General features: G+C 42.7%; 2 protein-coding genes across 2 annotated transcripts; both read left to right on the forward strand.

Annotated features, from left to right (window-relative positions):
* Positions 1-1,390: 1,390 nt before the first annotated feature.
* LOC123915021 lies at positions 1,391-3,643 on the forward strand. The gene is made up of 2 exons (XM_045966181.1): positions 1,391-1,945; positions 2,051-3,643. The coding sequence occupies exons 1-2, from the start codon at positions 1,391-1,393 to the stop codon at positions 3,641-3,643; spliced, it is 2,148 nt and encodes a 715-aa protein (XP_045822137.1).
* A 29-nt stretch (positions 3,644-3,672) lies between these two features.
* LOC123915022 lies at positions 3,673-6,510 on the forward strand. The gene is made up of 2 exons (XM_045966182.1): positions 3,673-5,573; positions 5,835-6,510. The coding sequence occupies exons 1-2, from the start codon at positions 3,673-3,675 to the stop codon at positions 6,508-6,510; spliced, it is 2,577 nt and encodes an 858-aa protein (XP_045822138.1).
* The last annotated feature ends 14,262 nt before the right edge of the window (positions 6,511-20,772 follow it).

The following is a 20,772-nucleotide window of genomic DNA, read 5'->3' on the forward strand; positions in this document are numbered from 1 at the left end:
GCTTCTGGAGCAAAGGAAACCGAGGTTGTCGCTCCTCCTCCTCCCAAAAAGCAGAGGGTTGAGAGTACCACTCAAACTGCCAAGGACGCCACCAAAGGCAAAGACGTGGCTTCCAGTTCTTCTCAGCCTCCCTCTCAAGACGCCGATATCGGTGCTTCCCTTACTTGGAGCTCTTTTGATCCCTTTGAGTTCATTGAAAGGGGGGTGACTATGGTTGGCGATATGACTCGCTTCACCAACACTTCTACTGAGGACTTGAGGAAAAAGGCTTTGGAGTACGAGGTTAAGGGCACTCTTCTCAACTATTTGCTGACCAATCGCCAAGAACAAGAGGTCCAAGAGGCGAAGCAAAAGGTGAAGACCGTTGATGATAATCTTGCTGATATTGAGAAGAGGTATACTGAGACCAAGACCAAGCTGGAGGAGGACATTAGGAAGTTGAAAGAAAACCAGGAGGGCGAAGCGGAGAGGTTGAAGAAGGATTATGAGGAAAAATTGGCGAAGGTCAAAGAAGGTTATGCCGCCTCCGAGGCCAAGCTCAAGGAGAATGCTGCCGCTCAAGATGAAAAGATTTCTAAGCTCTCCAAGGAGAGGGATGAGGCGGTATTTTCTGCAGGGACTTTGGGCGAGGAGAAGGCCAGGTTGGAGAATGATGTCACGGAGCTTCAACTCTATGCCGCCAGCCAATATGATGAAGGTTTTTCTTTTGCCATAGAGCAGGTCAAGCTTCTTTTCCCAGATCTCGATGCTAAGCGCCTAGGCGAAGCTGATGCGATGAATCAGATTGTTGATGGGAAACTCGTTCCTTACGTTCCTCCTTGGACTGGGCAATGGGCTTAGAAGCAAATTCAACAAGCCCAATTAATATAGGAAAGAATATTAGGCCCAAATCCAGAAAGCCCTAAACGTCCCATTAGGCGACTCAAGACCAAGGCGTGACCAACGACAACATGGCAACGCCCAGAAGTGAATTCCGTATTGTTATAAAATATCTTCTTCTTCTTCCCTGCGACAGCAACTGACTTGGGAAGGAAGAAACCAACCTCCCGCAACCTCCATAGCTTGGAGACCAAGGTCTTTATCCCTATTTTCACGCTGTGTCACCGAAGAAGGCGCTGTAGACCGGATTTCTAGGAATCCTTACTTGGAGAAGAAGACTAGAGGCTCTATAAATAGCTCCATGCTTTCATTTGTAAGGGGATCCTTTTTCTGACTTATAAAACTCCCAGGGTTGTTGGGATTGAACCAAGTGTAATCACACCATTTAATCAATAATACAACCCCCTTTGAGTTTTTACCAGAACATTTTGGCGCCCACCGTGGGGCTGCGGTAAAATCATTTGATCCCAGCCTATCACATCAATTAGACGAAAAAATCAAACATCTCCACATGGCTGGAGAACAGGGAAACAACGATAATTCTAGCGTTAACACCTTGCAAGCCGCCGTCGTAGAAATTCGGCGTTTGCAGACCCAGATCGCGGCTATCGAAGCCGAAAGAACACATGAGAAAGAAAAAGCGAAAATGATTTCAGAAGAGGAGGAAGGAGAGAACATCATGGACGTACAACCTTTGGCACAGCATTTATGGGATACACAAATCACGGAAGCGATCAAAGTTCCTCACCTTCCTACCTTTGACGGGAAAACTGACCCTCGAGAGCATCTGATGGCAATTGGAACACAAACCACCATAATCAATGCTCCAGAACACCTGAAATGTAAACTACTAGCCGGCACCTTCAAGGATGTAGCCTTGCGTTGGTATATGAACCTTCCAAGAAATTCAATAGAAAGCTACGCGGATTTTCACAAAAAATTCGTTCACCAGTTCGCCGGATCAAAACACGTGAAAGTCACGTCAACTAGCCTATTCTCCATTCGCCAAAACCACGGCGAATCGTTGCGTAGTTTTCTAGCCAGATTCAGCGAGGCCACCATCAAGGTCTCAAATCCAAACCAGGAGATGTTCGTGGCGGCCTTCCACAATGGGCTAAGAGCAGGACATTTCAACGAATCCTTAGCCCAAAAACCAGCCTCATCAATGCAGGAGATAAACAAGAGAGCGGAGTGTTACATAAAGGGCGAAGAAAGCAACGCCGAGAAAAGGCAAAGAGACGCCAAGGAGAAGGAATATGTAGGCCGTGCTACTAGAGCCCCAGAACACCTGCGACCAAAAACGGGAAGTCATCAAAGAAACACATGGCAAAGGCACCATGGTAAGCCATACCATCAACCACCAAGGAGAGAGTTCAGGAATCACCCCGCCGAGGAAGAGTTTACGCCATTAAACACTTCAAAAGTGTACGTGTTAAACGAAATTCTGGCCAGTGGCTTGGCAAATCTCCCCCCAAAAAGAGCCAACAATATCCCCATGGGACTCAACGACAACGCCTGGTGCGCCTACCATAGGTGCAGAGGTCATTCTACGAAAAAGTGCTTCCGCCTAAGAGATTTGATTGAAAAACTGATTAAAAGCGGACACCTCCGAAGGTTCATTGACGATGCAGCGCAAGGCCGAGTCGTCGTGCCAAAAATCCCCAGGCAAGAGCCACGCGATACTCAGGGGCCAAGTAAAGAGCCTCCAAAGGAGAGGATCTCTGTGAATACAATAGCGGGGGGGTTCTCAGGAGGAGGTGAGTCAAGCTCAGCAAGGAAAAGATATGTGCGTCGAGCCATCTCAGAGATATATCTCGTGAGACAACCCCAACCACTCGACGTTCCGGATTTGGCATTTACTGCAAGGGATGGCCTGGAGGTAGCGCCCCATGACGATGACCCTCTGGTAATACAAGTCCAAATCCTGAACTGCGATGTAAAGAGAGTACTAATTGATTCAGGAAGTTCAGCAGACATCATGTACTGGGAAGCTTTCAAGGCCATGCAATTAGCGGAGGAGCAATTGCAGCCGTACGCAGGAGCTCTAGTGGGGTTTTCCGGAGAACAGGTAGACGTGATGGGCTACGCCTCATTACTCACTACCTTCGGAGAGGGAAGTAACGCCAAGACCATCAAAGTGCGATATTTGGTAGTCAAAACTCCGTTCACCTCCTACAACATTATCATAGGAAGACCTGCTTTCAACACCTTAGGGGCGGCCATGTCCACTCTGTACCTAGCAATTAAGTACCCTCTCGATAACGGAGGAGTAGGAACAGTTAGAGGCGATCAGATCCTCGCCAAAAAATGTTACGAGTCCAGCTTAAAGATACGACATCGAGCATCCAATACAAATGGAGCATCCGAAAGAAGACAAGCCACAGTTCCAGGTGGCATAAACATCATAGAAAATTCAGACATGGATCCAAGGGAAGAATTTCAAGACAGAAGGGTGAGCCCTATAGAAGACCTGGAGCAAGTTCAAATCGGCGATCACCCGCACCAAACAACCAGTTTAGGAACGGCGTTGCCCAATGAGGAGAGAAGAAGAATCATCAAAATCTTGAAGGACAACGCTGACCTAGTTGCATGGAAACGCTCAGATATGCCAGGAATAGATGAAGGGGTGATAACACATAAACTATCAATATCACCCAACACAAAACCTGTCTCCCAAAGAAAAAGAAAAGTTGGGGAGGAAAGGCGAGCTGCAATAGCGGAAGAAGTGGAGAAACTAAAGAGGCTGGATTCATTGAAGAGATAAAATATCCCTCTTGGTTGGCTAACGTCGTCATGGTGAAAAAGGCCAACGGAAAGTGGAGGATGTGCGTGGATTTTACGGATCTAAATAAGGCATGTCCCAAAGACCCATATCCTTTGCCCAACATAGACAGGTTGATTGATGGTGCTTCAGGATGCAAAATGTTGAGTTTTATGGACGCCTACTCAGGGTATAATCAAATAAAGATGAACCCTATAGATGCCTGCCATACAGCCTTTATGTCGAATACCTGCAATTATTTTTACAACGTTATGCCTTTCGGGTTGAAGAACGCAGGAGCAACATACCAAAGGTTGATGGACAGGGTTTTCTCCGAACAAATAGGTAAGAACCTAGAGGTATACATTGACGATATGGTAGTGAAAACTCCCGAAGGAAATCACCATGACGAAGATCTTTTAGACATCTTGGGGTCAGTAAGAAAGTATAACATGAGGTTAAACCCAGCGAAATGTTCCTTCGGGGTGCAAGCAGGAAAATTCCTAGGTTTCATGCTCACCAGCAGAGGAATAGAAGCCAATCCAGAAAAATGTCGAGCCATCATAGAAATGAGAAGCCCTACATCTGTGAAAGAGGTCCAAACTTTGACAGGCAGAATAGCGGCATTATCCAGATTCTTATCATGCGCGGGCGAAAAAGGCTTCCACTTCTTCGCATCCCTTAGGAAAAATGAAAGATTCTCCTGGACGCCCGAATGTGAAGAAGCCTTCAGACAATTAAAGGAATTTTTAGCATCACCACCCATCCTGACGCGCCCATTACCAGGTAATACCCTTTACCTTTATCTTGCAGTCTCTGATAGAGCCTTAAGTTCAGCTCTGGTTCAGGAAGTAGAAGGCGAAGAAAAGCCTATATATTTTGTAAGTAGAACCCTTAGAGGAGCAGAAACAAGATATCAAAGAATAGAGAGGTTATCTCTTGCGGTGGTTGTCACAGCTAGAAAACTAAGACAATACTTTCAAAGCCACAAGATAGTTGTTAGGACAGATTACCCTATCAAGAACGTCCTCAGAAAGCCAGACCTAGCAGGAAGAATGGTAGCATGGTCCGTCGAACTGTCAGAATTCGACATCACTTTCTCACCTAGAGGGGCCATCAAATTGCAAAGACTGGCCGACTTTGTATTAGAAATGTCTACCCCGCCAACAACTGAAAAAGCGGCGACTTGGACCCTCTCAGTAGACGGAGCCTCCAACGTACGGGGAAGTGGAGCCGGAGTAGTGTTGGAAGGACCAGACGGCGTTATGATAGAACAATCATTACGTTTCGCCTTCAAAGCCAGCAACAACCAGGCTGAATACGAAGCCTTGATAGCAGGAATGAAGTTAGCAAAAGACATGGAAGTGAAGGAGTTGAAAGCCATGAGTGATTCCCAACTGGTAACCAACCAAGTGTCAGGCAAATTTCAGACGAAAGAGCCACAGTTAATCAAATACGTGGAGGGAGTGCAAAGTCTAGCTAAACACTTCGACTCGTTCGAATTAGTTTATGTCCCTCGCGAACAAAATATGAGAGCAGATCTATTGTCAAAACTGGCGAGCACAAAAAAACCCGGTAGCCATAGAACCGTTATCCAAGAAACGATTAAAACTCCCAGCATCGGCGGAGAAGATTTGATGATGGTGATAGAGGAAGAAGATTGGAGATCGCCTATTATCCGATACCTCCAAAAGGATGAACTCCCAAAAGAAAGGGAAAAGGCGTTCAAGTTGAAAAAGATGGCGGCATGGTATTCTATGGTAGGAGATAGGCTATATAAAAGGGGATTTGCATCCCCCCTCCTTCTATGCGTTAGTAACGAAGAAGCAAAACACATCATGTCCGAAGTACACGAGGGATCGTGTGGCAGTCATATCGGTTCAAGGGCTTTAGCAGGATTTTACTGGCCGGATATACACGACGATACCGCCATGTATGTAAGAAACTGTGACAAATGCCAAAGACACGCCAATTTGCATCACGTACCAGGGGAGCCATTAAAGTCAGTATTAGCCCCATGGCCTTTTTTCATGTGGGGTGTGTATATTGTCGGTCCATTTCCAGTTGGCTACAAACAAGCACGATGGATCATCGTCGCCGTTGATTATTTTACAAAATGGATTGAAGCAGAACCAGTATCTAGTATTTCGGCAGAACAGGTCAAAAATTTTTATTGGAAAAAAATCATCTGCAGATTCGGTTTGCCTAAGTACATCGTATCCGATAACGGTACTCAGTTCGCCAGCGAAAAGGTCGTAGAGTTCTGTCGAAGCAAGGGAATCAAAAACACCTTTATATCGGTGGAACACCCACAAGCTAACGGACAAGCAGAATCAGCAAATAAGGTGATACTAAGGGCATTGAAAAGGAGGCTAGATAGCAAAGGCGAGGCCTGGGTAGCCCACATCTCACCCATTCTTTGGTCGTATCATACCACCCCCCAATCCTCGACGGGAGAAGCGCCATTTACAATGGTCTATGGTTCAGACGCAATGATCCCGGTGGAGATAAATCCTCCCAGTTGGCGCAGAGAAACCATAACGCAGGAAGAGAACGATAGAGCTTTGGAAGAGAATCTAGACATGATCGAAGAAAGAAGGGAGAGAGCACATTTCAGAGAATTCGCCATAAAGCAAAGGGCCGCCAGGCGTTATAATTCGAGAGTCAGACAAAGAAGTTTTCAAGAAGGCGATCTAGTGTTGAAAAGACCCATGGGAAAGGATAAAGGAGGGAAGTTCGCGGCAAACTGGGAAGGCCCCTTTCATGTGCAAGAAGCCTTTGAAGGAGGAGCATATCGTTTAGAGACTATGGAAGGAAGAACCCTCCCCAGGACATGGAACATAGCAAACTTAAAGTTCTACTACAGCTAGTTACGGAGCATCACGCCACTTGTGGAAGAACAAGTAAATTCATGCCTTTTCAGCACTATTTTAATGATGTATAAGAACCATTTTCATTAATAAATAAAAACAGTGAGACACTCTTTTCCCTTGTGCAAACTAGGGTTTTTATCGAGGCTCATTGAATTTCAAAATTTTAGTAACTTTATTATATTACACATGTTCTCTTACACAGTTAAAACATTTACGTCAATCAAGGTCAACATGATCAAATTATGAACCCTGAATAAAAAAGAAATTAAATCAGGGTTGAGAGGCCTTGGCGTCACCCGTAGGGGGCGTCAGAAACAGAAATTAAATCAGGGTTGAGAGGCCTTGGCGTCACCCGTAGGGGGCGTCAGAAACAGAAATTAAATCAGGGTTGAGAGGCCTTGGCGTCACCCGTAGGGGGCGTCAGAAACAGAAATTAAATCAGGGTTGAGAGGCCTTGGCGTCACCCGTAGGGGGCGTCATAAACAGAAATTAAATCAGGGTTAAGAGGCCTTGGCGTCACCCGTAGGGGGCGTCAGAAACAGAAATTAAATCAAGGTTGAAAGGCCCTGGCGTCACCCGTAGGGGACGTCAAAAACAGAAAATAAAACAAGGTTGAAAGGCCCTGGCGTCACCCGTAGGGGACGTCAAAAACAGAAAGTACACAATGACGAAAGGCGAGATTATCGACATCACCAAAAGGAAAAACTTGCACCACCACTCAAAACAAGGCGACATATCGCCATACCAGCTACAAACAACAGGTATAAACTTATTCTCAAACAACTCACAATTATATTAAAGTGTCAAAGACATCACAAGTGTAAGGGTAAAAGTTTACGAAGAAAGAAAGGTAGGAGGCGTTACTTAGTAGCGCAATATCAAAATAATCCGCAAAAGCATGAAGAAAGAAAATCAGACAAGTGAAGAAATTAATAAGAAAACCCATTGAAGGGCAAGATGTTCAGGCCACAAAAGGGCATACAAAATAGTTACAAAAGCCACATAAGGGCAAGATTTAATCTATTACAACAGAAGAATAAAGCATTCACTGAGGAGGAACGTAAGGAACGAGCTTGCCATCAACTATCTACTTCATTGCATCGGCCTCGCCTAGGCGCTCAGCATCTAAATCAGGAAAGAGCAGCTTCACCTGCTCGATCGCAAAGGCGAAACCCTCATCATATTGATTGGCTGCACAGAGTTGAAGCTCGTTGATGTCGTTCTCCAACCTAGCCTTCTCATCAGCCAAGGTCCCAATAGACAGTACCGCCTCATTCTTCTCCTTGGATAGCTTAGAGAGTTTCTCATCCTGGGCAGCAGCATTCTCCTTGAGCTTGGCCTCCGAAGCGGCATAGCTTTCTTTAACTTTAGACAGCTTCTCCTCATACTCTTTCTTTAGTCTCTCTGTCTCGCCCTCCCTTTCTTCCTTCAGCTTCTTGATGTCGTCCTCCAGCTTTGCCTTAGTTTCAGAATACCTCTTCTCAATGTCAGCGAGATTATCATCAACCATCTTCACTTTTCGCCTCGCCTCTAGAACCTCTTGCTCCTGGCGGTTTGTCAGTAGATAATTAAGAAGAGTACCCTTGACTTCATACTCTAAGGCCTTCTTCCTCAGGTCTTCCGTCGAAGTGTTGGTGAAGCGAGTCATATCACCCACCATGGTTACTCCTCTCTCAATAAACTCCAGAGGATCGAAGGAGCTCCAGGAAAGAGGCGCAGCAGTTTCAGCGTCTTGAGCAGGAGGCTGAGAAGAACTGGAAGCCGCGCCTTTGCCCTTGTCAGCACCCCCAGCCTTTTGAGTAGTCTTCTCTACCCTTTGTTTTTTGGAAGGAGGAGGTGGTTCAACACCCTCGGATCCCACTACTCCGGAATCTGCTTTCCCCGGGATCTCGATACGGATCCGCCCATCATGTTTCTTTTTGCTCCGCCCCTCTTTAATAACAGCTTCCTCCACTTGCAGCTGTTTCAGTGGGTCAATCACGGCGACAGCAGGATTGGCTTTTTGCTGGCGAGCCTTAGCCAAGAATGCCAGTCTCTCCTCATTAGAGATAGTCCTCATTCTCTCTGCAAAAATAAAAGAGACAAAAAAAAAAAACACAAGTTAGTAATAAGGCGAGATCAACATTAAACAGAAGTAGAAAAATACCAAATGCATTACTTACGTAAATACTCTGTTAGGGCTTCACTATTACCCTCACACCTAAGAATGTCGGCGGTATCCATAAGAGCATAGGAGTCAAGGAAGTTGACGGTATCTTGTTCAAAATCACTCAAGGCCTCAAAGACGGCTCCCTTGATAAGCCTAGGGTTATCGGTCCAGTAGAAGGGAAATAGAGGATCTTCTACTTCATCATACATCAAATCCGAGAGTTGATCGCCACAGCGAACCCGGAAGAAAGAGTTCTTAAAGTTCTTGAAGTTGGAAGCGTACAAACTCAGGAGGCGACGATTAGGTTGACTGCTAAGGGAGACTAAAGCTTGAGGTTTCAAGTTTTTAATGTGGTAGAAAGAGAAAAAGACGCCAATTGAGGGTTTCAGTTCGAAACCTAAGCACATCACCTCGAAGGCTTTGATAAAGGCCCAACTATTGGGATGAAGTTGGGTAGGGGCGACGTTAAGAACCTTCAACATCTCCGCCTCAAAAGGGGTAAAAGGCAGCCAAATATTGAGGGGTTGGATCACGCCAGTATAAAGGTAGAAATAATCTGGCGGGGTGTCGTTTTTAAAGAATACGAACTCATCTTCTATGACAGGCTCGGTAATAATAGAATCTTCATGTCGAGAGTCAGAAAGTTTGACGGCTTTCCTAAAGCTCCTCACCATTTCCACACTAGTATATTTCGAAGGAACTTCCATGGTGACTGGAGTGTAATCAGCAACGACCAGATCTCGGCAGGGGTTCTTCCGCTTTCCTGTGAAAGAGGAAGGGGAGATTATGACGCAATCACTGTCATTACCGCTATCACTACTATCACTATCACTATCACTATCACTACTACTACTCCCAACATCAAAACCCCATAATTCCGAGTAAAACCCTCGGCTATTAAGAACGCCGTTAGCCCTAGTATAGTGGGCGCGAACTTGTTGCGCCCATTCGAGATAACTAGAAGAAGAAATAGGAACCCTCCCCTCATTGTCATCTAACTCCCTCAAAATAACCATCTTTTTTAAACCTAATCAAAAAATTAGGGTTCCTACTCAAGACAGTCCAAATCGGCGAAAAGGAGTAAGGTATAAAAGTAAAATACCTTAAGAAAGTGACAAAGCTTGGAGCAATAAACTGGAAGCGTCTTAACACGAAGCGTTGAACAAAGGCTTGCTGGAGGATCGAAGAAGGGTATATGAAAAAGAATACTGATTCGCGAGAAGAAATAAGTAAAGGGAAAAAAGAAACGGAAATGCTACTTATAAAGAGGGAAACCTTTTCGACTGGTTGAAGTCCAGAAGTCGAAGTAAGAAGTATCGCATGCGTCGTCGGATTAAATACGTGTCAAAAAGCGTGCATCCCGAGAGTGAGTTTTGGAAGATTTATCGTCAAATAGTTATTATCCTAAAGGCGAAGTTGAAGTCGCCTCGAAGCACAACGCGCCTCAAGAATGACCACGCCAAAAGTACGAGCCTCGCCTTTTTTAGGCGTAACAGAAGTTAAAAGGGAAAAAACGCCCAAAAGGAAAAGATTCAAGATTAAGGAGAAAGCAAAACACAGGAACAATAAATTCAGTCCTAGACCAAAAAAGAGATCTTTATTAATTTCGAAAAATAAAGGTACAATGATATAAAGCAAAGTTACAAAGAAAAACTAGTCCTAAAAATCCTATCACTCGGATTCCGAATCCCTCTGCACAGGCTCAGGAAGCGTCATCTTGGATTCCACGGTAATCCGGGATCCATCTTCTTCACCCGACGAAGAAGCACGAGAAGAAAGCTCGGGAGGAACATACGTCTCCAGAAACGAAACGTAATCCCCATCAGCGCTGTCAGAATCAGAGGTATCAGAGGAAAGAATGATAACCTCCACCTTCTTGACCTCTTTAGACCTTCGGGAGCGAGTGGAGTTAGAGGTAGATACCTCTACCCTTTTCTTCCTTCGCTGAGGTTGAGACTTCTCAGCAGCAGGTATTTTGGCATTGTTCTTTTCCATCGTGATGATTCAAAACAAGTTGATATAAATTTGAGTTTTATCAGGTGATATTTATAGTTAATGTTTAACCTTAACATCGTGATTAACGGTAGTAATAAATGCTTGGACGGTTGTAACCACCAAGTTTTGACTGTCTCGAGAAATGCCACTTTTATGTTTCCAAGAAGTCAAAATTTGACCCATTTTAGTTATTGAAGACTGCAAAGGGAGGCGGTACTAAAAGGAACAAAAGAACAACACATAGGAAAGGAAATTGCTTAATATTCAAATTTTTTGCAAAGGAAATGCAACGGAAGCAAAGAAACAGAATGAAAATAACGAAGGTTCAAAAATACGGAAACAAACTACAAACATAGGAAAAAAGACATAAAAGGGCAAGCAAGTAAAGACTTTATGGCATGGTAGAACTCCCCAATTCACCAGCATCGGCGACGGCGATACGGTGCATTTCCTCCAATGCCCGTTTCACCCTCTTCGCCTTCACCATGTTTTCTTCAATAGGCTTCAAATCATCTTTCAGCTCGCCCTGCTTGTCCAAAAGGTCCACCAGAGAATGACGTCTGGAAATCAACTTAGTAACATCATCCCTAATCTCACCCTGAAGAGCCCTCTTCCTCTTCAAGAGTGGCTTCATCTCTTTGTTCAACATCGCCAAACGATCATCCACCCTTCGCTCCTCGTTAAAGCATATACCCAGGATCTCCTCCTGCACATCCATGGTCTCTTTCGTGATCTCTATCTGGCTGTCGACAGCTTCAGTAACCTCGACATGGCATTCCTTGACATTCTCCACAGCAATCACAAAGGATGCACTATCCTTCAACTCTTTCTCCAGACGCAGCACACTGTCAAGAAAACGCTTCTCTTCCTTGGTCAACCTCCAGCAATAATCATTAAGCTCTTTGACAAATTCCGAGAACTCACCAAAATCGTCCATCAAGTCCTCCGTACTCAGGGTCAACAGGGGATTGACCACATTCAAAGGGAGGATTTTTGGGAGACATATCGCAAAAAGAAAACTCTTAAGCAAGCAGGTGAGAATGTGATGAGTTGATCCCAGCATCGAATGCTTCATTTTATAGAAGAAAAATCTCATCGTGGCTGCAGGAAGTGGAGAGACGGTTAATAAATATGGTGTAAATAGAACAACGTGCACTAGAAAATGGGTAAGGACGTGACAAGATTTACCTCGCGCCAAAAAATTTTAGAGGGAAATTTGAATCATATTCAAGCACTTCGCTCCTACGGATTTCGTGCTTGGGGGGCTGTGGACTGGGCAATGGGCTTAGAAGCAAATTCAACAAGCCCAATTAATATAGGAAAGAATATTAGGCCCAAATCCAGAAAGCCCTAAACGTCCCATTAGGCGACTCAAGACCAAGGCGTGACCAACGACAACATGACAACGCCCAGAAGTGAATTCCGTATTGTTATAAAATATCTTCTTCTTCTTCCCTGCGACAACAACTGACTTGGGAAGGAAGAAACCAACCTCCCGCAACCGCCATAGCTTGGAGACCAAGGTCTTTATCCCTATTTTCACGCTGTGTCACCGAAGAAGGCGCTGTAGACCGGATTTCTAGGAATCCTTACTTGGAGAAGAAGACTAGAGGCTCTATAAATAGCTCCATGCTTTCATTTGTAAGGGGATCCTTTTTCTGACTTATAAAACTCCCAGGGTTGTTGGGATTGAACCAAGTGTAATCACACCATTTAATCAATAATACAACCCCCTTTGAGTTTTTACCAGAACACTCCTCAATGAATGCTTTACTCTCTTGTTGTAATGGATTTTAATCTTGCCCTTCTGTGGCTTTTGTAACTATTTTGTATGCCTGCTTGTGGCCTGAACATCTTGCCCTTTATTAGGTCTTTTATTAGTTTCTTCATTTGTCTGACTTCCTTTCTTTATGCTTTTGATATTACATTATGCGGTAACGCCTTCTATCATTCTTGCCTTGGAAACTCTCGCCCTTACACCTGCGGTGTCTTAGACATTTTAAAATTGATTATGAATCGTTTGAGAATAACTTTATACCTGTTGCCTTTTTGGCGATTGTAGCTGGTATGGCGATATGTCGCCTTGTTTCGCTGCATGACGAGCGATTTGGTTGTGTCCTTCTTGCTTTTAGAATCATATGACTTGACGTTATGGTGAATCGCCTTGTTTTGACTGTGTGTAAGCTTTTCCTGTTGGTGGTGTTGATAATCCTGCTTTTCTTCGCTGTATATTTTCTGTTTTTGACGTACCCTACTCGTAAGGTTTACAGGTGACGCCAGGGCCTTTCGACCTTGTTTTATTTTCTGTTTTTGACGTACCCTACTCGTAAGGTTTACAGGTAACGCCAGGGCCTTTCAACCTTGGTTTATTTTCTGTTTTTGACGTACCCTACTCGTAAGGTTTACAGGTAACGCCAGGGCCTTTCAACCTTGGTTTATTTTCTGTTTTTGACGTACCCTACTCGTAAGGTTTACAGGTAACGCCAGGGCCTTTCAACCTTGGTTTATTTTCTGTTTTTGACGTACCTTACTCGTAAGGTTTACAGGTAACGCCAGGGCCTTTCAACCTTGGTTTATTTTCTGTTTTTGACGTACCCTACTCGTAAGGTTTACAGGTAACGCCAGGGCCTTTCAACCCTGATTTAATTTCTGTTTCTGACGCCCCCTACGGGTGACGCCAAGGCCTCTCAACCCTGATTTAATTTCTGTTTCTGACGCCCCCTACGGGTGACGCCAAGGCCTCTCAACCCTGGTTTATTTTCTGTTTTTGACGTACCCTACTCGTAAGGTTTACAGGTAACGCCAGGGCCTTTCAACCTTGGTTTATTTTCTGTTTTTGACGTACCCTACTCGTAAGGTTTACAGGTAACGCCAGGGCCTTTCAACCCTGATTTAATTTCTGTTTCTGACGTCCCCTACGGGTGACGCCAAGGCCTCTCAACCCTGATTTAATTTCTGTTTCTGACGCCCCCTACGGGTGACGCCAAGGCCTCTCAACCCTGATTTATTTTCTTTATTCAGAGCCCGTAACTTAATCAGGTTGACCTTGATTGACGTAAATATTTTGACTGTGAAAGAAAGCATGTGTAATAAAAACTACTAAAATTTTGAAATTCAATGAGCCTCGATAAAAACCCCAGTTTGCACAGGGGAAAAGAGTGTCTCACTGTTTTTATTTATTAATGAAAATGGTTCTTATACATCATTAAAATAGTGCTGAAAAGGAATGAATTTACTTATTCTTCCACCCGTGGCGTGATGCTCCGTAACTAACTGTAGTAGAACTTCAAGTTTGCTATGTTCTACGTCCTGGGGAGGATCCTTCCTTCCATAGTTTCTAAACGATATGCTCCTCCTTCAAAGGCTTCTTGCACGCGGAAAGGGCCTTCCCAGTTTGCCGCAAACTTCCCTCCTTTATCCTTTCCCATGGGTCTTTTCAACACTAGATCGCCTTCTTGAAATCTTCTTTGTCTGACTTTTGTGTTATAACGCCTAGCGGCTCTTTGCTTTATGGCGAATTCTCTGAAATGTGCTCTCTCCCTTCTTTCCTCGATCATGTCTAGATTCTCTTCCAAAGCTCTATTGTTCTCTTCTTGCGTTATGGTTTCTCTGCGCCAACTGGGAGGATTTATCTCCACCGGGATCATTGCGTCTGAACCATAGACCATTGTGAATGGCGCTTCTCCTGTTGATGATTGGGGGGTAGTGTGATACGACCAAAGAATGGGCGAGATGTGGGCTACCCATGCCTCACCTTTGCTAGCTAGCCTCCTTTTCAATGCCCTTAATATAACCTTATTCGCTGATTCCGCCTGTCCATTAGCTTGTGGGTGTTCCACCGATATGAAGGTATTTTTTATTCCCTTGCTTCGACAGAACTCCACGACTCTTTCACTGGCGAACTGAGTGCCGTTATCGGATACAATATATTTGGGCAAACCGAACCTGCAAATGATTTTCTTCCAATAAAAAATTTTGACCTGTTCCGCCGAAATGCTAGATACTGGCTCCGCTTCAATCCATTTTGTAAAATAATCGACGGCGACGATGATCCATCGCGCTTGTTTGTAGCCAACTGGAAATGGACCAACAATATCCACCCCCATATGAAAAAAGGCCATGGGGATAATGTGAATGAAAATACATGTTGTACGTAATATATATGTATCACTAGCCACATGTGATGATACTTAGCATGCATTTGATAAAAGTTTGGCACAAAGGTATTCATGAAATAGATATAGGTGCAAGGCATGCAGAGGGAATCTTTGGCTCTAGGCCTTTCAACATTTCAATCACATGTTTTGGCATTTGGTTGTTTGGATTATGCATATAGAGAATACTTGTACCTTGGCCAAAATAATTTTTTCATAAAAATAAATGAATAAATAAATAAATATATATATCGCAGATGAAGGAAAATAATCTGCAAGGATAATAAATTCTTCGGTATGTGAAGATAAAATAGTCGAATAATAAAGTTAGAACTAGCGTAAATATAACGATAAGTTTCGATGCAAAGCGAGAATTTATTTAAAATTTAGAAAGTGATGCAATATTTGATGTTCATGCGATGTAAAGTTCGTTGCGAAATAAAAATAGAAATAAAAATAGAAATTTGCAATAAAAGTTTTGTGATCAGCCACTTGGTTGTGGCGCAGCAGGAGGCAGTTGAATGGCGCGTATCTGGTCCGAGCATTGATCGAACTGTCCTATGACCAGGTCCATGAATCTATGGAAGTCTCCCTTTAGAGTGGCGAGATCTGCGCGAAGAGTTTCAAGTTCATACTGAATGTCGGGCGATGGCCGCTCCGTAGTCAGGTGGTGGCACTGAGGTAGAAGCAGCTGTTTGGGCAGGTGATGGAGGGGCAGGTGAATAAATGAAAAGTGGGGTGGGGGGTTTTGGGTCATTAATAATGTGGTAGTATGGTGGTGTCTCAGGGTCTGTTTCATCTTGTCCTTCCAAGTTGTAGAGCCAGTTCTTTTTATCGTGGACACTAGTTTTGTCATAATAAGGCAAGGTAAACTCATGAACAGGCTCAAGGTTAACCAACAGTTGGAAGGTATCAGGGCCAAGGTTTCTGTAACACCCAAACCCATTATTTATATATTTCTACCTTTAGTAAAATCTTTTTCAAAATACGCAACGGAAAATCACATTTAATTTATTGAATATCGGTTCGAGTATTACACTCCTCTATCAAAATAATACTAATGTAATTAATTAGTAAAAATAGTGTTTACACAGAATAATCATTTATCAAAATGTATAGTTTTACAATTAAATATCGAAGTCATAAAGACCCTATAGTCTAAATACAACCCTTTCCCGTGTCACAATCAGAGCAGAGCTTCACCGACGACTCGACATCGAATACCACAAAATCCTGTAAAATCTGGACCCCCAACGGTCCAGCACATAACACATAAAAGAGAGTTAGATAACATACTCAAAATATACAAGTGTAAGTAAATGGTACTTAAACACTCCTTCATAAAAACATGCATAATCATACATTATACATATACATCACCATCATTCATGCATATTCATATATCATGCATATACTTCATTTATCACCTAATCAATCATCCACAAAATACACCAAACATATAGTTTCACGTCGTCTCGGACAATACCAAAACATTAACAAATACATTGTTCAGATTATGGTCATGACGGACCCTGCGTTGTTCATTTTATAGTCATGACGGACTCTGCGTTGTTCATTTTATAGTCATGACGGACTCTGCATTGTTCATTTTATAGTCATGACGGACTCTGCTCCTCACATACGGATTAACAATCAACATTTACCAAGTATGTGTCAAACATCATTTATCATAAAATGCACACAAAATCCCTAATGCAATCTAATGCTTCACATTCATGTTATGTCCTCTAGACACCTCTAATGCATGTGGTACCATCGTCTTTATCAGAGTATCTCACCTCCGATATCCTTCTTTATCAAACAAATATAGTTCGATATCCTTCTTTATTGGACAAGCCAATATCCCTAAATATTCATGATGCATGCACTCAAAACTCATGAATATATTCATCAACAATTATGGCATATAGCCCATCAACAATAACGTGGAACACTATCCAACGTTCGTCTTTATTAAGATAATCAATACCTTAATATCCGTCTTTATCGAATAACATAATTCGATATACTTCTTTATTAGAATAACATACTCTAATATCCTTCTTTATTAAGTTGATTAACACCTTAATATACTTCTTTGACATTTAAACAAACATCATCAACACAATCAACAACAATTATATTCCACACATATAATCAACAACTATCATCACAATACAATTAATCATGGTTATAAACACCTAATTGCATGTTAGGATACCTCAAATCCATGTTACAAGTGCCTAATTGCACTTAAAACAACTATCAAAAAGTTGCTGTCACAGTGCTGTTCGCTGTAGCGAACAGGTAGCGAACAGGTAGCGAACACGTAGCGAACACGTAGCGAACACGTAGCGAACACGTTCGCTGTAGCGAACAGGTAGCGAACAGACACAGAGCCAAAATCCAATTAGCGAACAGGTAGCGAGCAGTCAGCGAACTATTCGCTAAGCGAACCCGTAGCGAAGGCCTCCTGTCAGGACAGTTCAAACCTTGCGATTTTCATCTCAAATCACCCAAAAATCCCATTTTTCATGTTATAAATCCCAAATATGTTCATATTCAAGTATAACAAGCATATCTAAACACAAAAGGACAGTTCATTTCACCGATCTACATCATAAACATCGAAAAAGTAGAGATTAAACACTTTTTCATCAAAACTCTCAAGAACACTAAGTTCTTGAGTTTAATCTTTCATACAACTCGTTTTTACCATAATTTTCGTTCATTAATCATGTTAAAAGCATGTTAAGCATATTAAGAACCTTAGGAACGATTTCCATCAAGAAAATCCGTTCTAAGCTAAAACGAAAATGGGGTGGAGGAAGTTCGGGTGAGGAGAAATCGACATTCTCCCCTTCCTCGAGTCACCCACGAATATGAAATCTACTCTCTTACCTGGATTCGAAGAAAACACGATGAAGATCTCGAATCCCTAGCTCCTCAAGCTCTCTCCTCTCCTCTTCACTCTCACAAGAACATGAGAAATGAAATGTTCTCTCTCCCTCTTGGGCTATATGGCGCCCCCTCACAAGTCCATAAGGCCCATTGGGCCTCAAGCCCAATTGGCTTGGCCCAACTCGCGTTAACTCTCACTAACTCGTGCGTTAACTAAAACTCTCGATAAATAACTTAAAGTTACTATCTTACTTAAAAACCACATCACCAAATAATTAAACACTTAAATAGTGAATAATAAATTTGGGTCGTTACAGTTTCTGATTAGGTGATTGTTAAAACAGAACTGAATACCCATAAGTTCTACTCCTACAGAGAGGGTGATCTGTGATAGTGGGGTATACAGGTCTAGGGCCCTAGCTATGATGGTGACAAAACCACCAGTACCTATGCGGCGAGTTTGGTCTTGGGTGAATTTGGCTAGGCTGTCAAGTAGGAAGGCTGCAACATTTAGTGGTCGACCTTGGGATCCACAGAACATTATGAAAAGTTCTTCCCTACTGACGGTTGTGACGTTGGGGGGTTTTCCGAAAAAGGTGTGAGCAATAATCATGTGGAAATATCTTATTGCCGGGTTATGGATGGCTGTGCTTAGTCTTTCATCAGGGGGTGAGTTAGGGTTGCTTGCTATGCTGCCCCAGTATTGTTGAAGCATGCTTTCCATATATGTATCATCTTGTATCTCAGTGAAAGCATCTGGGCCACAAGCTACTCCTAAGTACTCGGCTATCTCTTGGGTTGTAAGATGGTAGGTTTTTCCAAACAGTCTGAAACTAACTAGGCCTCCATGTGTGGAATTTCCACGAGTCGGCTCATACCTAAATGCACTTAGGAATTCTAAAGTAAGATTACGGTAGGTGGGTGGGTTGGAGAAGATGAAGCGGTCCCAACCTAGCTGGTTGATTAAGAACCTTACACTCTCAGAGATACCTAAAGCAACTAAGGCGTGATTGTCTGGAAAAACATGGAACGATGTCACTCGGTGGGAAAGGTCTTCGTAACGCTGCTTCTGTGTGGCGCTTCTGAACTTAACTATCATTTTGTCCTCCATTTCGTTTTTTTCTTTTTCTTTTTCTTAAAATTAATTCAGTATCTGCTATTTTCAGTAAGAGAAAACAATCATACAAGTTAGTGATGATCAACAACAAAAAAAAAATAAAAATAAAAATTGAAATTCCTGGCACACAGTGGACAGGTGTTGCTCAAGATGTAGCAACACTTGTCTGTTGTAGACAGATGTTGTCACAGGTGCGCCAACACTTGTCTATAAACAGAGTAAATAACATAAAACGATACAAACAGTAAAGTAAATAACACACGAGAGTTGTTAACCCAGTTCAGCCTAAAGCCTACTCTGGGGGATACCAATCCAGGAATGAAGTCCACTATCAGCAGTATTACTTCGAAGCTAAACTCACCCGTTTACAACTTCTCACTTAATCACTACCCAATGACCCTTCTACCTAGGAACTCCTAGATATGAGACCCCGTCCCAATTCCCACCTTAGCAACACAGACAGCGCTGCTATTCAATTTCACAAACACAACAGGTGGAGACACACTCCTAAAAACTAGGATTCACTCTTGCTTAAAAGCTTGCGAGTAAACCACACAACACAATAGAACAATCTCCGTACTTCAAAGCTTAGGAGAAGTTCACACTTACAACTCAATAACACTCAGGTCCTAAGCTTGCATCAATGAGACACAAGATAGGCTCACAATTAACACTCTAAAATCCCTAAAACACACGCTTTGTAAGAACACGATTTTAGATGCTTGAAACCATATGCTTGCCTTCGTATTTATAGTAGTAGAACGACTTGGGCTTCAAGACAAAATTAGGGCTTCTAGAATTGCGGCAGCAGTGATATATTTTTGAAAACAATAGTTATATTTTTGAAACCGCAAAAATATATTTTCCAAAAATATAATTCCTTTGGAAAATAAAACTAGGGTTTAGCTGCCTCATGAAACACATTAAACACGTGCGCCTTCCTCTGTAAGAAACCTTGAAATAATTCTTCAAACAGATCTTCAAAAGATTGAGTAGAAAATAATAACATCCAGCTGGCGCGCGCAGGAACAGGGTCAGGTGTTGTTCCAAAGTGTCACAACATTTGTCACAACACTTGGGGTCAGCACACTTGTCTCAACACTTGGCTCAAATATGTTTTTGCAAAATGTAGCCAACATACAAAAACCCAACAATCTCCCCCTTTGGCAAATTTTGGCTAAAACAATATTAGACCAGTATATAGAGAGATACAGTATTACTTTTCCTTCGAGTCAACATGAACACACAACTAAGAAAGAAAGTAACACATAATTAAAAACTACTTCCAGAAGAATTAAGTAGTATCAGAGGCAATGCAACAGCGGAACAAAACATCTAGCCTCATGGAACAACACAAGGGAGAAATAAACTCCCAATAGTAGATGCTTAGAAATAGGAGAAATAAACTCCTAATAGTTTAAGGCGCATTCCTTCAGTATAAGAACAACAGGGAAAAATAAATTTCCATAAGCATCTGAGAAAAATAAATTCTCAGTCATAGTGGATAGTGGACTCAATAGTCAGGTGCCATAACACTTGGCACAACATTTGTCATCAAACATATTCAGGCGATCAAGAGATAATATCACTCACACTCCCCCTGAATTCATGCATACACACACCAGATAGAGAAAGATAGAGAAAGAATATTCACTACTCCCCCTCAGTACATGCATATTACTTACACTCCCCCTCAATACGAGCATACGAACACTTGTCACACACACACACTACTCCCCCTTTTTAGCCACAATTTAGACAAACATCATGAATAGGAAATCATAGTGTACCAGAGCATAGAGAATATCAGTGTGCAGTTATTACAGACCATAGAGCACACACAGGTGCTAGAAATTTAGGGCCTTGCCCATAAAAGAAACACCAAGAAAAACAACAAAAGTACATCAGAAAAATCATAAGAAAAAACATCAGAGATCAGATTG

Source organism: Trifolium pratense, linkage group LG3 (assembly GCF_020283565.1).
Source record: "Trifolium pratense cultivar HEN17-A07 linkage group LG3, ARS_RC_1.1, whole genome shotgun sequence".
Classification (NCBI taxonomy): Eukaryota; Viridiplantae; Streptophyta; class Magnoliopsida; order Fabales; family Fabaceae; genus Trifolium; species Trifolium pratense.

Bases quoted from the DNA above. Each gene is read 5' to 3' on its own strand.
- LOC123915021 (XM_045966181.1), top strand. From the start codon at position 1,391: ATGGCTGGAGAACAGGGAAACAACGATAATTCTAGCGTTAACACCTTG. The intron at 1,946-2,050 runs GTCTCAAATCCA...TCATCAATGCAG, and splicing joins TCAGCGAGGCCACCATCAAG to GAGATAAACAAGAGAGCGGA.
- LOC123915022 (XM_045966182.1), top strand. From the start codon at position 3,673: ATGGTGAAAAAGGCCAACGGAAAGTGGAGGATGTGCGTGGATTTTACG. The intron at 5,574-5,834 runs GTATGTAAGAAA...AATCATCTGCAG, and splicing joins ATACACGACGATACCGCCAT to ATTCGGTTTGCCTAAGTACA.